Genomic DNA, 24578 nt, shown 5'->3' on the forward strand with positions numbered 1-24578 from the left:
TATGAGCTGTTTGTTTTAGAAATTAAGCCCTTGTCAGTCACATCATTTGCAAATATTTTCTCCCATTCTATCAGTTATATTTTAATTCTCCAAAGAACTGGTTTGCTGCCTAAATGATATTAAAAGATTGATTTGCCCCACCATATTTTCTTTTATTTGCTTTTTTAGTATCAATGGGATTTCCAACTAAACTGAAATTCAGAGTTCTATGTTCTAGAATTTTAGGGTTTAATTTATCATGCATTCAAAAGCTTGCATAAGGCACCTAACAAAGGTCCTCTTTCTGAATTCACTGGCTAAATCCAGAGCAAATCTCTGTGATCATCTTTATTAACCCCTGAATATTGCTCCCAGTCTTTATATTGTGCAGGCCTAGGTGTCCATGGGGTAACAAAGAGTTGGACATGACTTATGTGACTAACCTACCACCACCAGGTAACCCTATTGATTTCCTTTAGTGTGTTTAATTATATTTTCCTGAGGATCAGATTCATATTTCTTGTCCTATAGTACCAGGCAGAAAAGCACTCCCCAATAAGATATAATGTCTATCCCACAATATATTTAGGCAAAGAGATGTAGCCATCTTATATAAAGCCCATTTAAATATACCAATATTCATAAGCTTTTATCTCAGTTCTATAAGCTTTTATATTTTTAACTTTATTCTCCATTAAGATCCCATCAACAAGCTTTACTCTTACAAGGAGTCCAGAAACCATCCTTTTTATCTTGACCATTTTATCCATTTTGCATAATAAGGCTCTGGGGTCCCCAATGAGAGGTTAACCAACTCTTCGGTTAACCAAACAGTTAATTTTTTCCTCTTAATTAAAAAATTTTTTTCTTAATTTTTTTCACTTGATTAATTGGCCCAAGAAATTATTGGACAGGTATCTCATAATTTTCTTCTAGTCTTTTAAATGTAAATATATATTTAAACTGGGGTGAATAGAGTAGACTTGTTTGGGGTCCTTTAAAGTTGGCATTGGGTTGCGTTCCATGGGCCTGCAAGCCTTGTAGTTGCCCAGCCTCAAGAGACTGAAGAAAGAGCCCCAAGATAGTGACAAGAGATATCGATGCTTTAATAGACAGGAGATCTAACGTACCTGAAACAAGTTCCTGAAGTGACATTTCCACTGTGTGTGGCAGGCAGGACACAGCAGCAGTCTTTGCTATTGCGGGTAGAAGGAGGCTACCATTTATAGGGGGAATTGATATTGGATTGGCTCATCAGTTACCAGGGAAGCCAGGAGTTGGGGCACATCCCTCATAGCCCTTCAGGTTACAACCATTAGGAAGGCAGATGTTTTCCTTCCTAGCAGGTGGAGCCTTTCTGGTCTAAGGACTGAGGAGGTTCGTGTGAGTAGGGTACAGGTAAAGCAGACTGTCAATCAGGGGAGGCACAGAGAGCAAAAGAACAGCTATCTTGAATGGACTGACCACACAGTGAAGGACCAGTAGAGAGTCCCTTTGACCCATTTGGGGCTTCCCTAGTGGCTCAGAGGTTAAAGCATCTGCCTGAAATGTGGGAGACCCGGGTTCGATCCCTGGGTCGGGAAGATCCCCTGGAGAAGGAAATGGTAACCCACTCCACTATTCTTGCCTGGAGAATCCCATGGCGGGAGGAGCCTGGTAGGCTACAGTCCACGGGGTCGCAAAGAGGCGGACACGACTGAGCTACTTCACTTCACTTTGACCCATTTGATCTTAGGTAGCATTGTATCCGGAGAAGGCAATGGCACCCCACTCCAGTACATTTGCCTGGAAAATCCCATGGACGGAGGAGCCTGGAAGGACACAACTGAGCGACTTCACTTTCACTTTTCACTTTCTTGCATTGGAGAAGGAAATGGCAACCCACTCCAGTGTTCTTGCCTGGAGAATCCCAGGGATGGGGGAGCCTGGTGGGCTGACGTCTATGGGGTCGCACAGAGTCGGACACGACTGAAGTGACTTAGCAGCAGCAGCAGCATTGTATCAAAACTTTTTGTTTTTAATCCTGTTAACACCTATTTTATTTATTCCATTTCTTAATAATCATCTAAAAATTTTTATACTTTTGTGATGAGTTCTTTTAAAATTTACTCCTTGTTGGGAAAAAGTCTCTAGACCTAAGTTTTTTACTTCCCTGCTAATAAACCTAGTTAATATTAATTATCCTAATTTTTTTATTAGCATCGATAAGACTCATTGAGCAGAAGCAGAGACCACAAATAAAGATTCTCAAACCATTTTTTCCAAATTAAAGGAGTTCTTAGGTTAACCATTATATATATATTTTCCCACTATCTAACTTGTTTGTTTTTCCACCAGTAAAACAGCTGTTTATGATGAGAGCTCTTTAAAAATTTACCAGTTTAGGAGTTTCTCCAGTTTAAATGATCCATCATCTGGCTATTGATGAAATATATCTTAATAGTGAATCAAACCAATAAGATAAAAGAGGTGTCCCCACAAGAGATCATGAAGGATGCCACTGTTACAAGATCCAGAAAATTTTCCCCAGGATAGTCTAAGAAAGGAAAGGCTTTCACTGTATAGCTTATGCAATGATGGTTAAGATCTCAAAAAGTCCCTGAGAGTTGGCACAGTCAGAAAAAAGACTGCTCAGAATCCTGGTCTATTCAGTTGGCTGTCAAATGTACAAAATATGTGTACCTTCCACATGACAGAGAAAAGTTCTCAAAATACAACACACACACACAAAATTAAGATATAGGAGTTCCATAACTCCCTCCAATTTTCCCTCTCTTTGGAACCCATTCCCTTTTTCTATCCTCAGCCCCTGGTAACCATCAATCTGATCTCTGTACTCTGCCTTCTCCAGACTGTCACATCGATGGAATCATGCAGTATATAGTCTTTAGTGTCTGGATTATTCCACTGAGCAAATGCTTTTGAAATGAGTCTATATTTCTGCCTATATCGTTAGTTACAAATTTTTATTGCTGAGTAGCATTCCATAGGGCTTCTCAGGTGGCTCAGTGGGTAAAGAATCTGCCTGCAATGCAAGAGACGCAGGCAGACATGGGTTTGATTCCTAGATCTGTATGATCCCCTGGAGGAGGGCATGGCAACCCACTCCAGTATTCTTGCCTGGAGAATCCCATGGACAGAGGAGCCTGGTAGGTTACAGTTCATAGGTTGCAAAGAGTCAGACACAACTGAAGCAACTGAGCATGCATGCAAGCACAGCATTCCGTGGTATTGTTGGAGGAAGGGAGACCCCTTCCAGGGTCCGAGACTGAGCTCTAACACTTGGAAATGAATTGTCTGAGAAGACACATGCTGACAAAGCAAGAGACTTTACTGGGAAAGGGTGCCTGGGAGGAGAGCAGGAGGGTAAGGGAGCACAGGAGGACTCTGCCACATGGCTTACAGTCTCGGGTTTTATTATAATAGGATTAGTTTCTGGGTTGTCTCTGGCCAGTGATTCTGGCTCAAGGTCCTTCCTGGTGCCGCATGCATTGCTCCACCACGAGGGATTCCAGTGAAGTTTCTGAGAGGTTGGTAGGACACATGAAATCTCCTTTTAAACTTTCCTGAATACTTCTGGTTAGTGGTAACTTGTTAGTTCTGTGTTCCCTTACCAGGGCCTCCCATTGTAAAATAACTCATGCAAATGGTTACTATGGTGCTTGGCCAGGGTGGGGTATTTCAGTCACTGTGTTTTCCCTAACAATATGAGTATCCCTTTGATTTATTTATCTATTCACCAGCTGATATTTGGGTTGTTTCCAGGTTAGGGCTATTTTTGAGTAAATTTCTATGAACATTTGCATGCAAGTCTTTGAGTAGACATACCTTTTTATTTCCTCTGGATAAACATTTAAAAGTGGGATTGCTCGATTATGTGGTAAGTGTATATTTATCTTTATTAAAGACTGTCGAACGTTCCTACTGGCAACATAAGAGCTCCAGACTCTAGGATCCTTCACATACATATACTCTGCTTTTCCTACCATAATAGGTCATTTTTTAGAGGTTCCTTTCTACTGTGCAAGCTCAGAAAAGGTTTTGTAGGGTGTTTCAGTTACTCACTGTAATGGTTAGCATAACAGATTGCACCATTAAGAAACGCTCATGTTTAGACATAAAGACTATCCAACCCCAATCCTCTTTTTCTCTGACTGTTACTCATCACTCCTGAATTTTCTTTACCCTCTTTTTAAAAATATTTGTTCATTTGGCTGTACCAGGTCTTAGTTGCAGCATGTGGGATCCAACCTGGGCCCCCTGCATTGGGAGTGCAAAGTCTTAGCCGCTGGATCGACAGGGAAGTCCCTTTTCACTTTCTTCATTAGGGTGACCAACATTAAAACCTTTGGCTAGCTAACTAATTATTAGTGTCAAGCATTTTTATTTTTGATATTAAAAAAAAGCAAAATTCATTTCTGGGGCTCTCCTATTCATTCTTCAGTTTTTCTCATCACTCTTGAAGAAAATTCAGGAGTGTGAGTAACAGTCAGAGATAAAGAGGATTGGGATTGGATAGTCTTTATCTGGGGACCATCCCTTGGAAGAGGGCGTGGCAATCCACTCCAGTACTCTTGCCTGGAGAAAACATGGACAGAGGAGCCTGGCAGGCTACAGTCCATAGGGTTGCAAAGAGTTGGACATGACTGAAGTGACTTAGCACGCAATCTTTACATGTTCTCTCTGAACTTTATAGACAGACACGTTTCCTGGTGATTTATATTTCCCTTCCCTTATATTTCCTTTCATTTTGATTTTTTGGAAGTCCTTCTTTCCTTTCCTCAGGAGTGTATCTTGCCATCATTCTTTGCCTTTGGGATGGGTGGCTGCGTCTGCCTGCATGATTCCTTGCATGGGGACAGCCAGGTCTTGGCTTATTCTTGAATTTCCTGCATGCAGAGCATTTTTGCTTCTTTTTCCACATGCATAGAAGGAAAAGAGAGAAAATTACGTGATTCTCTGACTGTGTGTGTCCAGGAAAGGCCCTGTGAGCTTGAAAGCCCTGGGTTTTTATTATCCAACCAGAAGGAGGTATTCATTTCTACTTGAATAGAGGCACACAGCTCTTTTTTAGGCTGGAGCTGACTATTTTGCATAAAACAAAGAAGTTATACATTAGCATGGGGTAGCTGGCTTTTCTCAGTAGCTATCTAACAATGACTAGAGACAATGGTTTAATTATAAGCTGCCACAGTTAAAAGACTCTTAACCCACATACAATATCTTATCAAAATTTCACCATTCCTTTGGAAAGAGGTTTAAACTGGTTTGCAGAGCTAATGAAGAGCCTGCTTTGTCTTTTTAATTTCTTTGCTGCTCCCAAAGCATCTCAAGCCTATTTCAGCCTCTGGCTTTTGCCAAAGCTGTTCCCACAGTCTGGGGTGCCTTCCCTCCTTTCTTTTGCTTATCTATTATTTACTTCTCTTTCAAAGCTCTTTTCAGACACTTCCTTCTTTAAGAAGGTTTTTGTTTTTTTTGCATCTTTACAGTTTCAGTCCACTGAACTCTACTGTCTATGGACATGCATTTCTAGTGCACATAATTTAATTCAGATTATTCTTCAGTTATATGAATTAGTGGTCTTATGGTTATTTATTTATTGCAGAAAAGAACTATTGGAGAGTAGATACCACATCTTACTCTTGCATTTCAGTCTTAACACAGCTCCTGGCAGTGCAAAATTCTGTTGAATGAATGACTGAATGTTAGGCATATGGCAGGGTTTTGATAAATAATTGTTGGGTGATTGATAAGAGGCCTTTTTAGGAAATGCTACATAACTTTATCGGCAGCATCACCATTTTAATGCTGGTTTGTACTGTCTGCAGAAGTTTAGTTAGAAACTACATACCCTCATGTCTTCTTCGGCACTGACGCCTTTTTCTCTCCTTCCAGTGAGTTGGACAGCAAAGGGGTAGATGACCTAAAAGAGGAGAAGATAGGGAGGATTAAGAAGGATAAACAGACAATTGGAAAATATTTTAAAATATATCTTGCTTATGAATTGTATTCAGCTCCACAGGTTGGGAATTATATTACATTAAATGAGTACATTAAAAATGTGGGACAAATAATGAATGATTGCAAGGTCTTGTTTACACGTAAAGCCACTGAGCACGGTGCTTATTTCTAAGGATGGCAGGGTGAAGCACCTTTCTTCTGCTGGAGGGAGGCACGCTTCACCCAAAGGGAAGGTTTCGTCTAGATGTCATCCACAGAGTCAAGATTCAGGACTGTGTTTATGAAGAGAACTTGAATTAGCGTCTTAGTGTGTTCTCTCTATGCCCAATTCTTGTTTCCCCTCTCTCCAGGGTTACTCCAAGGCAGCCACTGTGATCAGCACAGGGAGGAAGGAGAGCCACTCCCTGGGCTCCTACCTCCATCCTCTTAAGGAGGAGCCTTCTGACAGGGAAAGAGCCTTCCAGACAGAGGGGCTAGCTGGATCTTTGCTCAAGTTTTTTCTCTCCAGGTTGTTGAGGTGAAATATAATGCTGCTGCTGCTGCTAAGTCGTGTCAGTTGTGTCTGACTCTGTGCGACCCCATAGACGGCAGCCCACCAGGCTCCGCTATCCCTGGGATTCTCCAGGCAAGAACTCTGGAGTGGGTTGCCATTTCCTTCTCCAGTGCATGCATGCATGCTAAGTCTCTTCAGTCGTGTCTGCCTCTTTGCGATTTTATGGACAGCAGCACTCCAGGCTTCTCTGTCCACGAGATTCTCCAGGCAAGAATACTGGAGCGGGTTGCCATTTCCTTCTCCAAAATATAATAAGTCAACTCTTTTCCAAGGAACAAGCAAAGAATGATTTCACTTAACTGTTAAAACTCTGTAATATTATTGTAGGGAGGGGACCCCATCCAGGGCCTAACAGTGGGCTCTTGTCCAACTGTCTTTCTATGTAAGGACTGGAATTCAGGGATCCTTTAGGGGAGAAACAGGTAGGCCCAATAACAGATACTAGAACTGATGTCAATACAGAAAATGAACGCTGACATAATTAACTGAAAAAAAAAAAATGAGCACATGTAGCCACATATCTCCATGGGTTGGTGGACCATGTTGATATATTGGTTACAAATGCATAGATGGTTGATTGACTGGCTGAATGAATGAATGAATTTATTTCATACCAAGGGAATTTGGATTAGTTGGTTTGTAGTGTGAACAAAGCTAGATACTGTATACACCTTATGTCTGTAATTAACTTTCTAGTACTGAAGGCCTTAAACCCTTTACATGAGCAATGTGAAGTTTCTGAGATTTCTAAAATAGTGTGACTTGCAAGTACCTAATGGAATGTTAGAGAAAGCTAAAGGATAAGCACTGCAGGAAGTGAGTTGGGCACTAAGATAGAAGTCTGCAGGGTGGGGTAATAATAAAATGGGCAGGAACATTAATTTACCATTTATCATCCCTCAGTTCAGTTCAGTTCAGTCGCTCAGTCGTGTCCAACTCTTTGCGACCCCATGAATCACAGCACGCCAGGCCTAACTGTCCATCACCAACTCCCGGAGTTCACTCAAACTCATGTCCATACAGTCGGTGATGCCATCCAGCCATCTCATTCTCTGTCGTCCCCGTCTCCTCCCACCCCCAATCCTTCCTAGCATCAGAGTCTTTTCCAGTGAGTCAACTTGTCGCATGAGGTGGCCAAAGTATTGGAGTTTCAGCTTTAGCATCAGTCCTTCCAATGAACACCCAGGATTGATCTCCTTTAGGATGGACTGGTTGGGTCTCTTTGCAGTCCAAGGGACTCTCAAGAGTCTTCTCCAGCACCACAGTTCAAAAGCATCAATTCTTCGGCGATCAGCTTTCTTCACAGTCCAACTCTCACATCCATACATGACCATGGGAAAAACCATAGCCTTGACTAGACGGACCTTGGTTGGCAAAGCAATGTCTCTGCTTTTTAATATGCTATCTAGGTTGGTCATAACTTTCCTTCCAAGGAGTAAGCGTCTTTTAATTTCATGGCTGCAATCAGTATCTGCAGTGATTTTGGAGCCTCCAAAAATAAAGTCTGACACTGTTTCCACTGTTTCCCCATCTACTTCCCATGAAGTGATGGGACCAGATGGCATGATCTTTGTTTTCTGAATGTTGAGCTTCAAGCCAACCTTTTCACTCTCCTCTTTCACTTTCATCAAGAGGCCTTTGAGTTCCTCTTCACTTTCTGCCATAAGGGTGGTGTCATCTGCATATCTGAGGTTATTGATATTTCTCCCAGCAATCTTGATTCCAGCTTGTGCTTCTTCCAGCCCAGCGTTCCTCATGATGTACTCTGCATATAAGTTAAATAAGCAGGGTGACAATATACAACCTTGACGTACTCCTTTTCCTATTTGGAACCAGTCTGTTGTTCCATGTCCAGTTCTAACTGTTGCTTCCTGACCTGCATACAGGTTTCTCAAGAGGCAGGTCAGGTGGTCTGGTATTGCTCTATAAAAAGGGAATATCCTAAGAATGTTGTTTGTTGAGCAGCATGTGGGAATTAAAGCCTGGAGACGCTGGGAAAGGACTAAATTCCTTTTTATGAAAGATGCTGGTGGCATCATAAAGGGACAGGTAGGAACCCAGAGGCTGAGAATGCTGGAACCAGTGGGCAGAGGGATGGGAAGTATTGTTCCTAAAGAGTACATTTTTATCTTTGTACATCTTTGAACTTTATATAAGTGGCGTCAAATTGTGTATATTCTTTTCTGACTGCAATATTATGTTCCTGACAGTCATCCATGTTAAAATGTGTGACTATCATTCATTCATTTCATGGCTGTATACTATTCTATTATGTAACATTGCTTTATCCTTTACTTTGTGGAGAGACATTTGGATTGTTTCCAGTTTCTTCCCCCCAGTTTCTAGAAGTGTGGCTGAGAGTGTTTTTGGACAAGTCTCTTGGACACACATGTAAGAATTTCTCCAGGGTACCTGCTGGATTTGGTGGTTTTAGTAGGTTGTGGATTATGAAGATCTTCAACTTCATTAGATAATATGAAATTGTATAAATTTATTCATTTTTGAAGTTTTTAAAATTTTTCTTTTATATACAAAGCGCTGGTATTGTTTCTGCGTGAGGTAGTTGTGCTTGATGATCCATTTAAAGAAGTTCAGTTAGTTCAACTTAATGAAGCCGATGTTTTTCGTGTACTGGCCGAAACTCTAGGGACACATATTGAGGCCTGTTTCTGAATCAGACCGTGTCAATTTGAGCAGATCTGGCAAGAGCGAGAACCCTGGCCGAGTTGTCTCAGATGGCTCCAGTAGAGCTGCTGGTGATCCATGTTGTTGTCTTGGCTTCAACAAGGCTGAAATTGTACCAGTTTATAATCTCACCAGCAATTTATGAGAGCTGACATCTTAATAATGTTTTGCAATTCATGAGTGTATTTCTCCTTTTATTATTAAAGCGTTTAATTTTTTCTCAGTAGTTTCATTGTTTTCAGACTTGCATATTCCATTCTTAAAAATCTTTTGTTAAATTTACCCCTTAAAGTATTTCATATGTTTTGGTGTTGCTGTAAATTTTTTTTTAAATTCAATTTCTAATTGTTTATTGCTAGCATATAAGGTAGTATCATAGGCTTCTCTATAAGGGCTACCCAGGTAGCTCAGTGGTAAAGAATTCGCCTGCTATGCGGGAGACATGGGTCAGATTCCTGACTGGGGAAGATTCAGTGGGGTCCTGAGAGTCAGATATGACCATATGTTTCTCCACAAGACTCTGGTGTTCTCCAACCTTACTACACTTATTCATTAATTCTAGGAACATTTTTGGGTAGATTCCTTAGGATTTTCTACATAGATGATTATGTCATTTGCTAACAAAGACCATTTTACTTTCTCTCAACCCTCCCTCCCTTGTGTGGTTTTTTTCCTTTTTATTGAGGTATAATTGACAAAATTGCAACGTATTTAAAGCGTACAGAGTTGATGATTTGATAGATGTATATACTGTTAACAGATCCCCCCCAGAGTTAATTAACATACTCATCACCTTACATATTTACCTTTTTATTTGATGAAAACATGTAAATTCTACACTCTTCAGTTCAGTTCAGTTCAGTCGCTCAGTTGTGTCTGACTCTTTGCGACCCCATGAATCACAGCACGCCAGGCCTCCCTGTCCATCACCAATTCCCGGAGTTCACTCAAACCCACCTCCATCAAGTCGGTGATGCCATCCAGCCATTCATCCTCTGTAATCCCCTTCTCCTCCTACCCCCAATCCCTACCAGCATCAAAGTCTTTTCCAGTGAGTCAACTCTTCGCATGAGGTGGCCAAAGTATTGGAGTTTCAGCTTTAGCATCAGTCCTTCCAATGAACACCCAGGACTGATCTCCTTTAGAATGGACTGGTTGGATCTCCTTGCAGTCTTAGCAACTTCCAATTACACAATACAGTGTTATCAATTATATTTACCCCATTATATTAGATCCTCCTACTTTATTCATCTTGTAATTGAAAGTTCGTAGCCTTTTAGCAACCTCTCCCTATTTTCTCCACCTCAGCCCCTGGCAACCACTTTTCTACTGTCTGTTTCTATTAGTTCAACCTTTTATTTTATGATTCCACATGTAAGTGATACAATGTAGTGTTTGTCTCTGTCTGGCTTATTTTACTTCACATAATGGCCTCCAGGTTCATCCATGTTGTCAAAAATGTCAGGACGAAGGCTAAATAATAGCCCATTGTTTATATATACCACATTTTCTTTATTCATTCATCTGTTAGTAGATACTTAGGTTGTTTCCATACCTTGGCTACTGTGAGTATGCTGCAGTGAACATGGGAGTACAGATACCTTTTTGAAACAATGATTTTTGTTTCCTTTGGTTGTGTATCCTGAAGTGGGATCGCAGAATCTTATGCTAGTTCTATTTCTTGAGGAATCACTCTACTGGTTTCTGTGTGATAGTACCAGTTTACATCCCCACCAACAGTACACAACAGGTCTCTTCTCTCCACATCTTTGAGAGCATTTGTTATCTCTTTTCTTTATAGTGAGAGGCATCCTAATAGATGTGAAGGGATACCTCAGTGTGGTTTTGATTTGCATTTCCTTGATAATTAATAATGTGAATCACCTTTTCATGTGCCTGTTGGCCATTTGTGTGTCTTTGGAAAAATGTCTATTCAGGCCGTTTGCTCATTTAAATTGGATTATCTTTTTTGCTATTGATTTATGAGTTCTTTTTTTATTTTGAATATTAACCCCTTATCTGACATGTTGAATCTTTAGTTGTAGCATGTGAACCAGGGATTGAACCTGGGTCCCCTCCACTGGAAGCAAGTTTTAGCCCCTGGACCATCAGGGAAGTTCTGTTTTGGTAGTTTGTCTTTCGAGAAATTTATCCATTTGATCTAAGTTGTTAAAAACATTACCATGAATTGTTCATAATGTTCCATTATTACTTTCTAATGCCTAAGGAATCCATAGTGCTGTCTACTTACTTGTTCCCCTTATTGGCAATTTGTGTCTTCTGTCCTTTTCCCCCAACATCCTCTCGCCCTCAAGTCCAGATGAGCGACTCTTCTTCCACAAGTTCCCGTAAGTATCTCAGAATTGAGATTTGCTTGGATTCACTGATCTGATTTTAGTGATATGGCCATTCCTGAGCCAATAGCAATGGTCATACTCTAACTGGTTGGGGATGACGTCATGCCATGTCAGTTACATGAACTGAGATGGGAGAGGGGCTTTATTAAGATCAGGGAGCTACTGCTTTAAGAATGGGAAATGGATTTCAGGCAGATAGTTCAGTCCAGTTCAGTTCAGTCGCTCAGTCGTGTCCGACTCTTTGCGACCCCACGAACCGCAGCACGCCCTCCCTGTCCATCACCAACTCCTGCAGCCTACTCAAACTTATGCTCATTGAGTCAGTGATGCCATCCAACCATCTCATCCTCTGTCAGCCCCTTCTCCTCCCACCTTCAATCTTTCCCAGCATCAGGGTCTTTTCTTCTTTGCATCAGGTGGCCAAAGTATTGGAGTTTTCAGCTTCAGCATCAGTCCTTCCAGTGAATATTCAGGATTGATTTCCTTTAGGATAGACTGGTTTGAATCTCCTTGCTGTCCAAGGGACTCTCAAGAGTCTTCTCCAACACCACAGTTTAAAAACATCAATTCTTCGCTCAGCTTTCGTTATAGTCCAACTCTCACATCCATACATGACTACTATTTTTTTTCCTTCTAATATAAAGAAGTCTAAAAATTTATATAGCCAAGTTTATAAATTTATGTTTATAGTTCTGTTGAAAAATTTCCCTACACATCTTTTTTTTTTAATATATATATTTATTTGGCATGCTGGGTCTTAGCTGTGGCACTCGGGATCTTTCATCTTTGTTGCAGCTTGCAGAATCTTTAGTTGAGGTATGCAAACTCTCTTTTTTAAAATTTTTGGCTGTGCTGGTTCTTTGTTGCTGTATGCAGTCTTTCTCTGGTTTAGGTGAGCAGAGGCTACTCTCTTTGTTGCTGTGCCCAGGCTTCTCATTGTGGTGTATTCCCTAAGCACAGGCTGTAGGGCGCTTGGGCTCAGTAGTTGTGTGCAGGGTCTAGTTGCCCTATGGCATGTGGGATCTTACCAGACCAGGGATCAAACCCATGTTCCCTGCACTGGCAGACAGTATCTTAACCACTGGCCCACCAGGGAAGTTCCCTGTGCATCTTTAATGAGATAATTTTTATCCAAATTTTCTTTTTTCGTGGTTTATATCTATTTACTTAATTATCCTGAATTTATTTCAGTTTAAGATAAGAGATTAGGATCTAACGACTTTTTCTCCAAGGTTCTAGGTAATCTCTTCATTTATCTTCATTTACGCAGCTTATTCCTTCAGTAAAATATAGTACCCGAACTTAACATAGCACTTAACTTTATTAGGCCCTGAGCTAAGCATTCTGACATATATTAATAACATTTATAAGGATTCTACGAGGTAGATATATTATTATCTCCATATATATACATTTTGTTGTTCAGTTGCCAAATTGTGTCTGACTCTTCGTGACCCCATGGACTGCAGTATGCCAGGCCTCCCTATCCCCCACCATCTCCCGGAGCTTGCCCAAGTTCATGTCCATTGAACTGGTGATGCCATTCAACCATCTCATCCTCTGTTGCCCTCTTCTCCTTCTGCCTTCAATATATTTGATGCAAGAAGTATTGCTTATTTAAGCTCAAATGGCTAATAGCTGGGAATCTAAACCTAGGGGGTGGATTTCTAGTAGCTGTTCTCGGCCTCTGTGCTATATTACCTCCCCAAGTCATTGATGTTCACAGCATGCCTTTGCAGCTAGAAAATGTCTGCTGTACCCATGCATATTTTTATTCCCACCAGTTAGCTTGTACCAAGAATCAGTTGTTTCCAAACCTTGATTTGATAATTGAACTTACTATAATGACATTTTTAACTAAATAAAGATAAACCAAAGCTATTTCTGCGAAAACAAAATTGAGTCCTTGCAATAGATTCCATAAAGTCAGATAATGAAAAAAATTGTTGAATTGTTGATTGAGGTGTGGGCGAGGACTGTGAAGACTGGCAACAGACAAACAAAATGCAAAAATTCTAGAATTCTGTTCACAGATGGTTTCTCAGGCATCTTTACAATTTTTGTACTACTGAAGCAAATCCTGAAATTTCATATTGCAAATGTGGTTTAAGCAAGAAAGACTATAACAATCATCATATTCATACTCAAAGAAAAGAATATTTATAGGTTAGTGAATACATGTTTCTAGCTTTTAATTTCAAATAAATATTTAAGGCATTTATCACTTTTAAATTGATCATCTGCTCTAACCTTTTCCCAATAATGTACTAGACCCCAATCATTTTTAAAGACAACTGTCTTCGATTGTGGTTAGTCAATAGTCTTGGCATTATTTATCCACTGGACTGTCTCTTCTTTATGGATTAGAAAGTCTACTTTGTTTTATTGTTATTTTTTCTTGGCCTCACCATGTGGCTTTCTGGATTTTAGTTTTCTTTCCTACCCAGGAATCAAATTCATGTCTCCTGCAATGGAAACTTGGAGTCCTAACCAGTGGACCACCAGGGAATTTCCTAGAAAGTCTACCCTAATCATCTATTAGATCTTTATGTCTGTCTAATCTGCATCATTTTTCTAGACTATCCAGTTCCACTGTTCTATTTGTTTGTTCTTAAGTTAGTGTTTTAATACCTGACACTTTTTTGTTCAATATTTCTTGGCTATTCCATCTCATTAATTTTTCTGGACATATAATAATTCTGAAAATATTCTCATTGAGAATATTGGTTTTTAAAGGTTTTAGTGAAGAAGGTATGTTAAATTATAATTTAAAATGAGGCCAGATTAAGAAACTCAGGGCAGTCCAGTTGTTAAGGACTCTGCAGTTTCACTGTTGAGGGCCAGCGTTCAATCCCTAGTCAAGGAGCTAGGTAAGATTCCAACAAGCCATGTGGCATGGGCAAACAAAACAAAACATACAAACAAAAATGACAACAGGACTTCCCTTGTAGTCCAGTGGTTAAGAATCTGCCTGCCAATGCAGGAAATATGGATTCCATCCCTGGTCCGGGAAGATTTCACATGCCACCGAGCAACTAAGCCTGTGAACTTTAACTACTGAGCCCTAGGTGCCCAGTATGCTCCTGGGGATCGGTGGAGAAATAACTCCAGAAAGAATGAAGGGATGGAGCCAGACACTTTAGAGCTCTGCAATAAGAGAAGCCACCATAATGAGAAGTCTGACCACCACAACTAGAGTAGCCCCTGCTCGGTGCAGCTAGAGAAAGCCTGTGCAGCAACAAAGATCTAGTGCAACCAAAACAAAAACATAAACCTGACAACAAAGAAACCAAAAAAAAAAAAAAAACATTCAGATACATTCTAGGATCAGAAAGACATACCGGACACAGTTGTGGTACACTGAGTTTTTTACACTCTCTGACAAGATTGCATGAGCCAGTAATGATAAATGTAAGAAACCACTGTAGATTATAGCATTTGCTAAGAAACTGTCTGAGAGGAAATAGTTCATGGAGATCAAGAAGCAGCAGTATCTGGAGAGGTTCAGGAAAGGAGTCAACTTTTTCCACCCTCTCAGATCCAGCTCCTATTTATGAGATGAGCTTGCTAATTTGCTTGTTAAACACCTGTTTCACCTGTTTGTTTCTCAGGGTGTAGATGAAGGGATTGAGCACCGGGGTCACCACGGTGTTGAGCAAGGCCACCACCTTGTTCCTGTCCTCCCCCTGGCTGCCCTTGCCCGACCAGACATACATGAAGATGCAGCTGCCATAGAAGAGAGAGACAACAATGATGTGGGAGGAGCAGGTTGAGAAGGCTTTCCGCTTCTCCTTGGCTGAGGGGATGTGCAGGATGGTGTGGAGGATGTGGCCATAGCAGGTGGCCGTCACGGACAGAGTGCCCAGTAGGCTGACGTTGGCCACGATAAAACCCAGAAGCTCGATCAGACTTGTGTCTGCACATACAAGTTCCAGGAGTGGAAAGCTGTCACAGAAGAAATGATCAATGATATTGGGACCATAGAATGGTTGCTGAAATATGATGGAACATGGAATGGCTATAAGAAGGAATCCCGTGATCCATGAAAAAAGAGCTAACTGGACACAGACCCTTTTGCTCATGATGGTGACATAATGCAAGGGGTTACATATGGCCACATACCTGTCAAAGGACATCACTGCCAGTAGGAAGAACTCTGTGGTGCCCAGGAAGAAATAGAGGAAAAGCTGGAGAAAGCAACCTGCTAGGGAGATAGTCTTGTATCCGGTCAGGATGTTGGTCAGTGTCTTGGGGAAGATGACCGAGGTGATCCAGATTTCCAGGACAGCAAAGTTGCGGAGGAAGTAGTACATGGGGGTGTGGAGGCACCTGTCCATGAGGGTGAGGACCACGATGAGGAGGTTCCCCAGCAGAGTGAGCAGGTAGGTGAGGAGGAGCCCCAGGAAGAGGAGCATCTGCAGCTCACAGGCGTCTGCGAGCCCCCGCAGGATGAACTGGGTGACAGTGGTGTGGTTCCCCGTGGCTCCTCTGGCCTCTGCTGGGAATGGCCGATCAAAGGTGTGTGGCTTCAGGAGTCGTGATGTTCTGGGGATCTGAGGACACTTGGAACTGAAAGCAAAGAGGGATTTTCAGCTAAAGGAATCCTTTGTTTCTTTGACCTACAAGTCCCCTTTTCTCCTTCCTCAGGCTGGTTGTCCAGACCCCTCATTGAGTTAGCATCAAGTCACATACTTTGACCCATTTTCTGGTATTTTTTGGGAAAAATTTCACCTTTACCAGTTGTTTTTCCACTTTTTTTGTTTGTTTGTTTGTAAGGAAACTATATTAAGTCCCTTCTTATTTTTTTAAAACAGATGACCTATTTTCCCATATTTGTCCAAATATTGTAAAGGCTCTCAATACATTAAAATATTTTGCTCTGCAAATTCTGCATCCTGTGGATCATGGCCATTTATTGAAAACACTAATGGAATACTCTGCTTCAGCAATATGTGAACCGTGAACTCCCAGATGTTCAAGCAGGTTTTAGAAAAGGCAGAGGCACCAGAGATCAAATTACCAACATCCGCTGGATCATGGAGAAAGTGAGAGAGTTCCAGAAAAACATCTATTTCTGCTTCATTGACTATGCCAAAGCCTTTGACTGTGTGGATCACAATCTACTGTGGAAATTCTGAAAGAGATGGGAATGCCAGACCACCTGACTTGCCTCTTGAGAAACCTATATGCCGGTCAGGAAGCAACAGTCAGAACTGTACATGGAACAACAGACTGGTTCCAAATAGGAAAAGGAGTACGTCAAGGCTGTATATTGTCACCCTGCTTATTTAACTTATATGCAGAGTGCATCATGAGGAACGCTGGGCTGGAAGAAGCACAAGCTGGAATCAAGATTGCTGGGAGAAATATCAATAACCTCAGATATACAGATGACACCACCCTTATGGCAGAAAGTGAAGAGGAACTCAAAAGCCTCTTGATGAAAGTGAAAGAGGAGAGTGAAAAGGTTGGCTTGAAGCTCAACATTCAGAAAACAAAGATCATGGCATCTGGTCCCATCACTTCATGGGAAATAGATGGAAAAACAGGGGAGACAGTGTCAGACTTTATTTTGGGGGGCTCCAAAATCACTGCTGATGCTGATTGCAGCCATGAAATTAAAAGACGCTTACTCCTTGGAAGGAAAGTTATGACCAACCTAGATGGCATATTAAAAAGCAGAGACATTACTTTGCCAACCAAGGTCCGTCTAGTCAAGGCTCTGGTTTTTCCCATGGTCATGTATGGATGTGAGAGTTGGACTGTGAAGAAAGCTGATCACCGAAGAATTGATGCTTTTGAACTGTGGTGCTGGAGAAGACTCTTGAGAGTCCCTTGGACTGCAAGGAGATCCAACCAGTTCATTCTAAAGGAGATCAATCCTGGGTATTCATTGGAAGGACTAATGCTAAAGCTGAAATTCCAATACTTTGGCCACCTCATGCGATGAGTTGACTCACTGGAAAAGACTCTGATGCTGGGAAAGGTTGGGGGCGGTAGGAGAAGGGGACGATGGAGAATGAGATGGCTGGATGGCATCACCGAATGTATGGACATGAGTTTGAGTGAACTCCGGGAGTTGGTGATGGACAGTTAGGCCTGGCGTGCTGTGATTCATGGGGTCGCAGAGAGTCGGACACGACTGAGCGACTGAACTGAACTGAACTGAATGGAATAGGTACTCTAGAACTTATGGCAGAGGCATTTGTGTTAGAGAAACTGTGTGATTGCACCTGAGCTCTATCATTTACTAGCTTGTCTGGGATCAGTTCTCTAATCTCACCAAAACTCTGTTTCTTCAAAGGGAATAATAACAATACATATGTAAAGCGTTCTCTCAGAACTTAAGTGAATAATGTATATCCAACACCTAGCACAAGGTTAGCGATAGAGCAAGCAGTCACATAATGTTAACTATTTTTATTTTTCCCTTTGTGGCTAAAATAGAGAAGTAGTATCAGCTCAGTATGGAAAGTTTAGGAAATACAAAAAAATGAAATAAAAAGAATTGTCTGTTGCCTCACAGAGACAACTATTATTAATATTTTGATTAATTTCTTTTGTGTTTTTTCTATTCTTATTCTGTGTTTATTGCTTTATATAGCCATGCTCATAGATAATGTATTTTGCACTTTTTTCCTTCATACATATTATTATAACAAATTTTTGTTATATGTTATTGCAAATTTTTGTAAATATATTATTTGGGTGATATTTTTTGAGAGATCCACATACTATGAAATTGTTACATGGAGGAGGGAACATACATTTGTAGACTAGATGTCATTGAGGTTATTACTTTGGGATAAATTCCTAAGTAATAATAATTCTAAATAATAATGCAAAAAATAGAGGAAAACAACAGAATAGGAAAGACAAGAGATCTCTTCAAGAAAATTAGAGATACCAAGGGAACATTTCATGCAAAGATGGGCTCGATAAAGGACAGAAATGGTAGGGACCTAACAGAAGCAGAAGATATTAAGAAGAGGTGGCAAGAATATACAGAAGAACTGTGCAAAAGAGATCTTCACGACCAAGATAATCACGATGTGAATACTCACCTAGAGCCAGACATCTTGGAATGTGAAGTCAAGTGGGCCTTAGAAAGCATCACTAAGAACAAAGCTAGTGGAGGTGATGGAATTCCAGTTGAACTATTTCAAATCCTGAAAGATGATGCTGTGAAAGTGCTGCACTCAATATGCCAGCAGATTTGGAAAACTCAGCAGTGGCCACAGGACTGGAAAAGGTCAGTCTTCATTCCAATCCCACAGAAAGGCAATGCCAAAGAATGCTCAAACTACCACACAATTGCACTCATCTCACACGCTAGTAAAGTCATGCTCAAAATTCTCCAGCCAGGCTTCAGCAATATGTGAACCGTGAACTTCCAGATGTTCAAGCTGGTTTTAGAAAAGGCAGAGGAAACAGAGATCAAATTGCCAACATCTGCTGGATCATGGAAAAAGCAAGAGAGTTCAAGAAAAAGATCTATTTCTGCTTCATTGACTATGCCAAAGCCTTTGACTGTGTGGATCACAATAATCTCTGGAAAATTCTGAAAGAGATGGGAATACCAGACCACCTGACCTACCTCTTGAGAAACCTATATGCAGGTCAGGAAGCAACAGTTAGAACTGGACATGGAACAACAGATTGGTTCCAAATAGGAAAAGGAGTACGTCAAGGCTGTATATTGTCAGCCTGCTTATTTAACTTATATGCAGAGTACATCATGAGGAACGCTGGGCTGGAAGAAGCACAAGCTGGAATCAAGATTGCTGGGAGAAATATCAATAACCTCAGATACGGAGATGACACGACCCTTATGGCAGAAAGTGAAGAGGAACTCAAAAGCCTCTTGATGAAAGTGAAAGAGAAGAGTGAAAAGGTTGGCTTGAAGCTCAACATTCAGAAAACTGAGATCATGGCATCTGGTCCCATCACTTCATGGGAAATAGATGGGGAAACAGTAGAAACAGTGTCAGACTTTATTTTTGGGGGCTCCAAAGTCACTGCATATGGTGATTGCAGCCATGAAATTAAAAGACGCTTACTCCTTGGAAGGAAAGTTATGACCAACCTAGATAGTATATTAAAAAGCAGAGACATTACTTTGCCAACCAAGGTCCTTCTAGTTGCTTTTGAACTGTGGTGCTGGAGAAGACTCTTGAGAGTCCCTTGGACTGCAAGGAGATCAAGCAGTCCATTCTGATGATCAGTCCTTGGTGTTCATTGGAAGGACTGATGCTAAAGCTGAAACTCCAATACTTTGGCCACCTCATGTGACGAGTTGATTCACTGGAAAAGACTCTGATGCTGGGAGGGATTGGGGGCAGGAGGAGAAGGGGACGACAGAGGATGAGATGGCTGGATGGCATCACCGACTCGATGGACATGAGTTTGAGTGAACTCCGGGAGTTGGTGATGGACAGGGAGGCCTGGTGTGCTGTGATTCATGGGGTCGCAGAGAGTCGGACACGACTGAGCGACTGAACTGAACTGAACTGAAATAATAATGATAAATGCTGATTCTCAGAATTCTTCATTGGTTCAGTTTCATTTTTAGGGAATATGTCTTCATTTTAAAGGATTTTTATTTCTAATTATTGCATTGTTTAACACTGTCTTTAGAGATCTGATTAAAGAGCTAGGCCTTCTTGCCATTGATTGTCCTTTATAGAAATGACAGGTAAAGGCAAGCTTCTGTGGAGAAGAGCTGACTCTCTCTGAGACAGGAGCAGGAACTATCGTGATAAGCCTGACTCAGAGAAATGGTAGCACAGTCCATTGTAGCTATGTAAAATATGTATCTATATGGAGAAGAATTGGATGAGAACACAGAAAAATGAGCATGATTGCCACAGTCAGATGGGAGGATGGCGGGTGATTTTTCTTCTGTCTCTTTATTGCTTTTATTAAAGCTTATAAACCTAAATTCACAGTCATGAAGGAAACCAGCAGAGTGAGCCCGTTTGGACTGAGTTGAGCAGGAGAGGTTGAGAGACAAAGGGGAGTAAACAGCTGTCCATGAAAACAGTGGAAAACAGTCTTAATGATTCTGTGAGCCATCAGCTATTCCTGAGTCAGGATACTGGGAATAATGCAAAAAAGCAGTGAGCTGTGCCATAGCCCGCCAGTGGACACCTGAAAACAGATGGCAGGCTTCCAGCCAGAGCATCCAGAGGAAATCAGCTTCCCCTTCCCCCACCCCAAATAGTGCACCAACGTAGATTACCTCAGTAGATTCTAGGTGAAGTGCTTAGTTGTCTCCAAGGCGGTTCTGATGAGGGGAGATTCCTGATTTTCACAGGAAACTCCTGACTCTGCAGTGTTGCCTGAGGAGTATGCTTCTTAGGGGCTCACCAGAGATGCAAAGTGAAGGACGCACCAGAACTGTAACATGGTATGCAGATCATGGAACAAGCAGGTCCTGTTTTCTTATAGACAGTTACATGCAAATGTCAACAAATATCCATATTTTCCTACAACCAATTTCTCTTAAATATTCTCTGACTCGCTTGCCATCAATGTATCTTCAGATATCTTCAGAAACGAACTACCCCTAGATAGTCCCCAGAATATCATCAGTTTATCAGGAAGCTCCTAATGCTCCTGACTTGTTGTGGCCAGAACACTTGCTAATTAATCATTCTTCCATCCTCCCTATACTAAGGCAGAAACAGACATCAACTGATGCAGACTCATATAACTCATCTTTAGTTGGGCTTAAGAGGTTTCTGGTCCTTCCAGGAGTATATTGTCCATAGAGGATTCTGGGGTAAACTGATTATGGCAGACTCCTTGTCTCTATGGAACTGGCTTCAGGCTTTGACTTCTTGGGGTTCTGTTTGGTTTCCATGGAAACTCAGAGATACAGCAGTTACACAGCTCAAAATCAGTCTAGAGGTTCACATGCTTCTTTTGCAGGGTGGAGTTGTGTTTCCCCGGAGATTCATTATCATCAGTGTTAATAAGGACTGAAAGTTCCCTTACCTCTTACTTTCTTCAGTTTTGGGATTTAAAGTTTACTTTGTTCTGACAGAGGAGCTCAGAAACTTCTAATGACGTTTATTTGTAACAAAGAAATAGTTATTAAAACATTCAGTGAATTTTAGTTGAGTTACTGCATGATTAGTTTAACTCTAGATGCCAGAGGCAGGCAGAGTCTTGTGGGGAAGACAGACATTAAACACACAAGTATTAATTATTATTGTGACAAGTGTTTTGAAGAACAGCTCATAGGAGATCCTCAATCAGACTGAAGGATAAGGGAATATATTCCTGATGGAGTTATATAAAGTTGAAATCTGAAGGATAAGCTGGAGTGTGAGGGGTGTGAAGAACCTTTAATCAGTCATTCGATAAATGTTTATTGAACACTTACTATGTGGCTGGAAGAAGCACAAGCTGGAATCAAGATTGCTGGGAGAAATATCAGTAACCTCAGATATGCAGATGACACTACCCTTATGGCAGAAAGTGAAGAGGAACTCAAAAGCCTCTTGATGAAAGTGAAAGAGGAGAGTGAAAAGGTTGGCTTGAAGCTCAACATTCAGAAAACAAAGATCATGGCATCTGGTCCCATCACTTCATGGGAAATAGATGGAAAAACAGTGGAAACAGTGTCAGACTTTATTTTTTGGGGCTCCAAAATCACTGCAGATGGTGATTGCAGCCATGAAATTAAAAGACGCTTGCTCCTTGGAAGGAAAGTTATGACCAACCTTGATAGTATATTAAAAAGCAGAGACATTACTTTGCCAACCAAGGTCCGTCTAGTCAAGGCAATGGTTTTTCCCGTGGTCATGCATGGATGTGAGAGTTGGACTGTAAAGAAAGCTGATCGCTAAAGAATCGATGCTTTTGAACTGTGGTGTTGGAGAAGACTCTTGAGAGTCCCTTATACTGCAAGGAGATCCAACCAGTCCATTCTAAAGGAGATCAATCCTGGATGTTCATTGGAAGGACTGATGCTAAAGCTGAAACTGCAATACTTTGGCCACCTCATGCGACGAGTTGACTCACTGGAAAAGACTCTGATGCTGGGAAAGGTTGGGGGCGGGAGGAGAAGGGGACGACGGAGAATGAGATGGCTGGATGGCATCACCGACTCTGTGGAGATGAGTTTGAGTGTACTCCGGGAGTTGGTGATGGACAGGGAGGCCTGGCGTGCTGTGATTCATGGGGTCGCGGAGAGTCGGACATGACTGAGCGACTGAACTGAACTATGTGCTGGGTTCTATACTATGTACTGAGGGTGACTATGAATGGTGAGTGAAACAGGGATGATTCCAGGTCCCCCTCGAGTTTACCCTCCATTGGGGGAATCTTGGTAAAAGGGATTTGAAATTGTCTTCGTCTTCATTCTTGGGCCATTCAGGTTTAACTACTTTGGAATCCCAGTTTCTCTCTTTGGTCACCACACTATTTCCCAGACTGGATAAAACTGGCTAATGTAACTTGACTGCAGGAAATGGTATGATTTTAGGAGCCAGTGATGTGTTTGAAGAGGCAAACGAATGACTGGCTTGCAGTTTTCTGTTTTAAATGGTTTAGTGAGTTATTCTGACTAGGGAAGAATAACTTCGGAGAATATGAAGAGCCAGCAAGTCACTCCCTAAACACCTTATCACTTCATATGAACTGCTTGTATAGTCAACTTACTCCTGGCAAGAGTCATGGCTACACCACGAACCTATTAGAAGGAGGCCTAGATAACTGGACAGCTGAATTTAAGGAGTGTACATGGCATACACTGGTTGCATCTCCTGGGATCAGCTTATAGAGATTGTATTCTTCCTCTGGCCATATGAGAAAGCATATTGCTTTCTGAGCCCTGCAGCTCTCAGGCTGTGAACAGAGAAAAAAATTAGTGTTTTTGTCATACTAAAATTCAGAAAGAGAAACACATGACAGTAAATATGTAATAACAAGACACTGTGAGGGCTCTGAAGGCATAGAACTGGGTGGTTTAGGAGAGAAAATAAGTGAGACTTGCCTCTGCCTTAGATGGATAGACAGAAAAGGCATGCATGAGGAATTGTGATTGCAGCTCAGACTTGAATGCAGAGGAGGGCTTGACCAGATGGCTGGTTGGTTGAGTCCCAGGCAAACAGTAGTTATGTCAAGGCCATGATACGGCAAAGAGGTGGTATTTTTGAGTTAAAGTGAGAAGGCCAGTAAATCAGAAAGAGGGTGACAGTGATTTGAGATTTGGCTGGAGACTCGTGCTGGGTTCAAAATTTGTAGAACTTTGTAGACCATTCCTGGTAAGGAGGATAGATTTCATTCCAAATGCAAGTGGAAGGTTTTAAGCAGAGACGTGACCTCCCCCCCGTCCTATATTTTTGTCCTTGTGTAATCCCTTCTGTGCTGCTGCACCTACTGACTGCCTTCTAATAAATAGAATAAAGGGATGAGATGTCATTTTTGAGAATGTAACAAGGAGACGGCGGTTTCCATCTTACCTGCATCTCTTGCTCTGTTGCTTGCTCTGAGGGAAGCCAGCTGCCATATTGTGAGCTGTCCTATGGAGAACCCCACATGTCTTTAAACTGCTATCTGTAGCCAGTACCCAGTGAGTGCTTGAGGCCAATGAGCAGCCACAGGAGTGAACATGGGAGCAGATTCTCTTCCAGAAAAGTGTTGAGATGACTGCTGCCCAAGCCTATACCTGGGTTACAGCCTTGGGAGATATCTTGAGCCAGAAGCACATAGTCAATCCTTGTTCAGATTCCTAACTCAGAAACTGTGAGCTAATAAATGTTTGTTGTTCTACAGAGCTAAGTTTTGGGATAATATGTTACTCTTCAATAGATAACTAATGCGGTTCTCTTCTAGCCTTTTTAGGCTTTATTCTTGACGCGTCACGATGGGGAACTCAGTGCACGATGGACCGTTTATAGATGTCTTACCTCCTATCACTTTTGGTCTTTTACATTCTGCTGGCAAAACTGTTTTGAATCGCTTGTACTATAAACCCTTAACTTAGTTGATATCATTAATGATTCTTACATAAACTTATAGAGAGTAGTATT

General features: G+C 41.4%; 1 protein-coding gene and 1 pseudogene across 1 annotated transcript; both read right to left on the reverse strand.

The window, feature by feature from the left end:
- Positions 1-9088: 9088 nt before the first annotated feature.
- Positions 9089-9267, reverse strand: LOC148776632 (small ribosomal subunit protein uS14 pseudogene; annotated as a pseudogene).
- A 5819-nt stretch (positions 9268-15086) lies between these two features.
- Positions 15087-24055, reverse strand: LOC129563445 (olfactory receptor 6E1-like). Its single transcript, XM_055437242.2, has 2 exons — positions 24009-24055; positions 15087-16104 (listed from the first exon to the last, which is right to left on the reverse strand). The coding sequence occupies exons 1-2, from the start codon at positions 24053-24055 to the stop codon at positions 15087-15089; spliced, it is 1065 nt and encodes a 354-aa protein (XP_055293217.2).
- Between the last annotated feature and the right edge of the window lie 523 nt (positions 24056-24578).

This window comes from Moschus berezovskii, chromosome 9 (assembly GCF_049115385.1).
Source record: "Moschus berezovskii isolate FMDL1 chromosome 9, NW_MosBer_1.0, whole genome shotgun sequence".
Taxonomy (NCBI): domain Eukaryota; kingdom Metazoa; phylum Chordata; class Mammalia; order Artiodactyla; family Moschidae; genus Moschus; species Moschus berezovskii.